This window comes from Sesamum indicum, linkage group LG3 (assembly GCF_000512975.1).
Source record: "Sesamum indicum cultivar Zhongzhi No. 13 linkage group LG3, S_indicum_v1.0, whole genome shotgun sequence".
NCBI classification, from domain to species: domain Eukaryota; kingdom Viridiplantae; phylum Streptophyta; class Magnoliopsida; order Lamiales; family Pedaliaceae; genus Sesamum; species Sesamum indicum.
In genome coordinates, this window is record NC_026147.1 from 16,894,893 (window position 1) to 16,897,825 (window position 2,933).

At 35.6% G+C, this 2,933-nt stretch overlaps 1 protein-coding gene across 1 annotated transcript in view; it reads left to right on the top strand.

The window, feature by feature from the left end:
- LOC105158616 (histone-lysine N-methyltransferase family member SUVH9) overlaps positions 1 to 2,252 on the top strand; it is a gene marked incomplete in the record, with an annotated part of 4,106 nt that extends 1,854 nt beyond the window's left edge. Inside the window, 2 exon segments of the mRNA XM_011075426.2 lie at positions 1 to 338; positions 2,120 to 2,252. Of these exon segments, the coding sequence (XP_011073728.1) occupies positions 1 to 276 (276 nt within the window).

Sequence of the window (2,933 nt, forward strand, 5' to 3'; positions counted from 1 at the left end):
TCTCAAATATTCTCCGACTATGTCTGCCCAGCATATCCATCTATCCCTCCTTTGGATTATGCCATGGATGTATCAAGAATGAGGAATCTAGCTTGCTACATGAGCCACAGTTCAAGCCCAAATGTTTTTGTGCAGCTTGTGTTGTATGATCACAATAATGTATGTTTTCCACATCTCATGCTGTTTGCTATGGAGAACATCCCTCCCTTGAGAGAGCTTAGCCTAGACTATGGGGTGGCGGATGAATGGACTGGAAAACTTGCCATCTGTAGTTAGCTCATCTTGTTGAGTTGGCTCAATTTTGAACATGCTGCTCTTGTGGGACGTCACTTTTTAAGGTATATGGAATCTCTGTCTTTTTTCCAATAATCCTTATCGTGTCTTGATTTGATGAGTTGGAATGTTTGAATTATCATTCATTTTTCTAATCTGATCTGGTGACCATGCATCTGGTGCTTGTCTATTTTGACTTTGTATTCGCTGTTCTTTTTTTGTTACTTGTAGGTGTTCTTGATGTTTCTGTGCACTTATATTTTCATGCAATTATAAAGTCTTTATCATTCTTGTTGCAACTCTTGACTTGCTATGAATAAACAGTTACTAATAGTTAGAGAAACTTGTATGGTAAGACAGACAGATGTCACTATGCGGAAAGGACAAAAAATGAAAAAGGTAAAAAATTTCTGGTTGTATTTGGCAAACTAGCGCTCTTGAACGCCCGAACTGATTTGATCCTAGTTTTTTAACAACATATTTAGCGAGTCACAGCTTTCTCCTTCCTTGGGTATAAATGAGGATTCAGGTTTCTTGCAAACAAGAGGAGGAATTACAGTTTGCATTTTTCTTATCTGAGAAGAAGCATGTTTAAATATTTCACTGAAATTACATGATCAACATCTTTACATTCAATTGTACGATCTACTATATAACACTGCCGAAGGTTTTTTTTTCATCATTTCTTGGCTTATGATCTTCATAGAGCCTAGTATGGGATTCAATGGTTCTATAGAAACCTTGTTCTTGTGAATCCACTAAGTACAGTTGGTTGATCAATAGTCCTCCATCCTTGGACCAATAACTCTGAATAATATACTCGACGGTTTGCCCCCCTAGGGTAGAGGAAATACAATTTCATCCGTAACAATTGGAGATAAATTATCCTCAAAGGTATTCTTGTAGAGCAGAAATACTCTTGCTGCTATCCAGGCAAATTGTTCCAATTTCTTGTTTCCGTAAAGCTTAGAAGGCGGGCACAGATTGCATGAGGAAATGCATCTCAGGTACATCAATTAGTAGGTATGAGAGGATTGATGTCGGACCTGAGTTAGAAGCTACTCCTAGGACTGTAAGTGCCCCTGTACCAACATTTGAAACAACCATCCGCATCCGTTAGAGGACGAGGGTGAATCAATTTCAACTCACCACCAGGAAGGCGGGCACGCCATATTTCCTGGTTTGATTGGCTCGTTCTATAGCAAAGAAAGGATGCTATTTCCCTGACTTTGTCCGCGTCAACAAACAATTCGAAATACCTCGACTTTTTTATAACAGGTCCGAATCAAATAACAATGATTCGAAGCACTTCTTTATACAAAATTTCGGTAACCCAAGGACTCAATTGTATGGATATGTAAAATACAGGATATCCAAGAGGTTCTAAGACACAATCCTCCTTAGACACTTGCATGATTTTTAATAACTTTCTGCAGTTTTCTCCTGAAGTTGCCATTGTTGCCGTACTGAATGTATGAGATATGATTGTCATTTTACTTGGATATGCTAGCTTCCTTCCATAAACAAAAACGTATTTCCTTAATATTAGATTGTTCTATTCCAAGAATGTATTAATTCGGCATTTTCAACTTCAATCTGAAGGGTGCAACAATCACACGCCATAAGAAACATGTTTCATTTATGCATGTCTGGCCGCAGGCTTTATTTTTGAATTTATACGTTCCGAGCTCTTGTCTAGCCTGCCTCTTGCACAAGATGTTATATTTCTAATCTTGATTGAGGCCAGGCATAGCAGCAGTGCAAATTTAAAGAACGAAGCACGTTTTTAAACGCTATGAAGAAATTTCTTGTGCTGATTCTGACATGATTAAACTTTCTGGTCCAGGTCCGAATGCACAATGAGGTGTTAAACAGCAAAATCCTCAATATCTAGTCATGCACCGATTTTCAAGGGAAATCGTGGTTGCTGGTGCTTTACCTTGATGCATCTTGTGCTGTATCACATGAATACGTAGATAGCTGGGAAAAAAACACGGTTGTCGGGCAGGCAGTAGATCAGCTAGACTGGAGAATCCTTTACCGCAGGCGATGAATTAAGACAGCACGATAATTCCAGCGGATGGGAGAAGGTTTACTTCGAATCTCTATATATTAACTCTTGTACTATCTGCCTGTGTATATGACTACCTGAACTGCTTGAAATTGTACAGAAAGCGATTATGGTAAAGGATGATTTTGGTGTCTAATCTTTGTTCCTTTGTTTTTTTGGCTTTAAATGTACTTGAAAATTGATATAAAGAAGATTCTGAACCAGCCCTCTAAAGATCTGTTGAATCTATTTGTAAAAATAACACTCTCGTTATGTGAAGATCTGAGTTTCTGATTATCTCTTAAAAATGTAATTAACTTTATTAAAAGAAAGTTAAGAAAGAATTTAAAAATTTAAGAAAATAAATATAAATGTTAAATTTTTATTTCAAAGCATATAATGATAATGTAAATGAATATTATAGTAAATAATATAATTTATTTATATGTTTAAACTAAATAATAATTAATAAAATGTAATCCTTATAATTGATTAAAATTTTTATTTGCAGATACTTAAATTTACAAAATGAACTTTAGTATATAAATTTTGTACGGTGATTTTTAAATTATATATATTTTTAAAAGATTTTTTTATGATGAGTAACTAA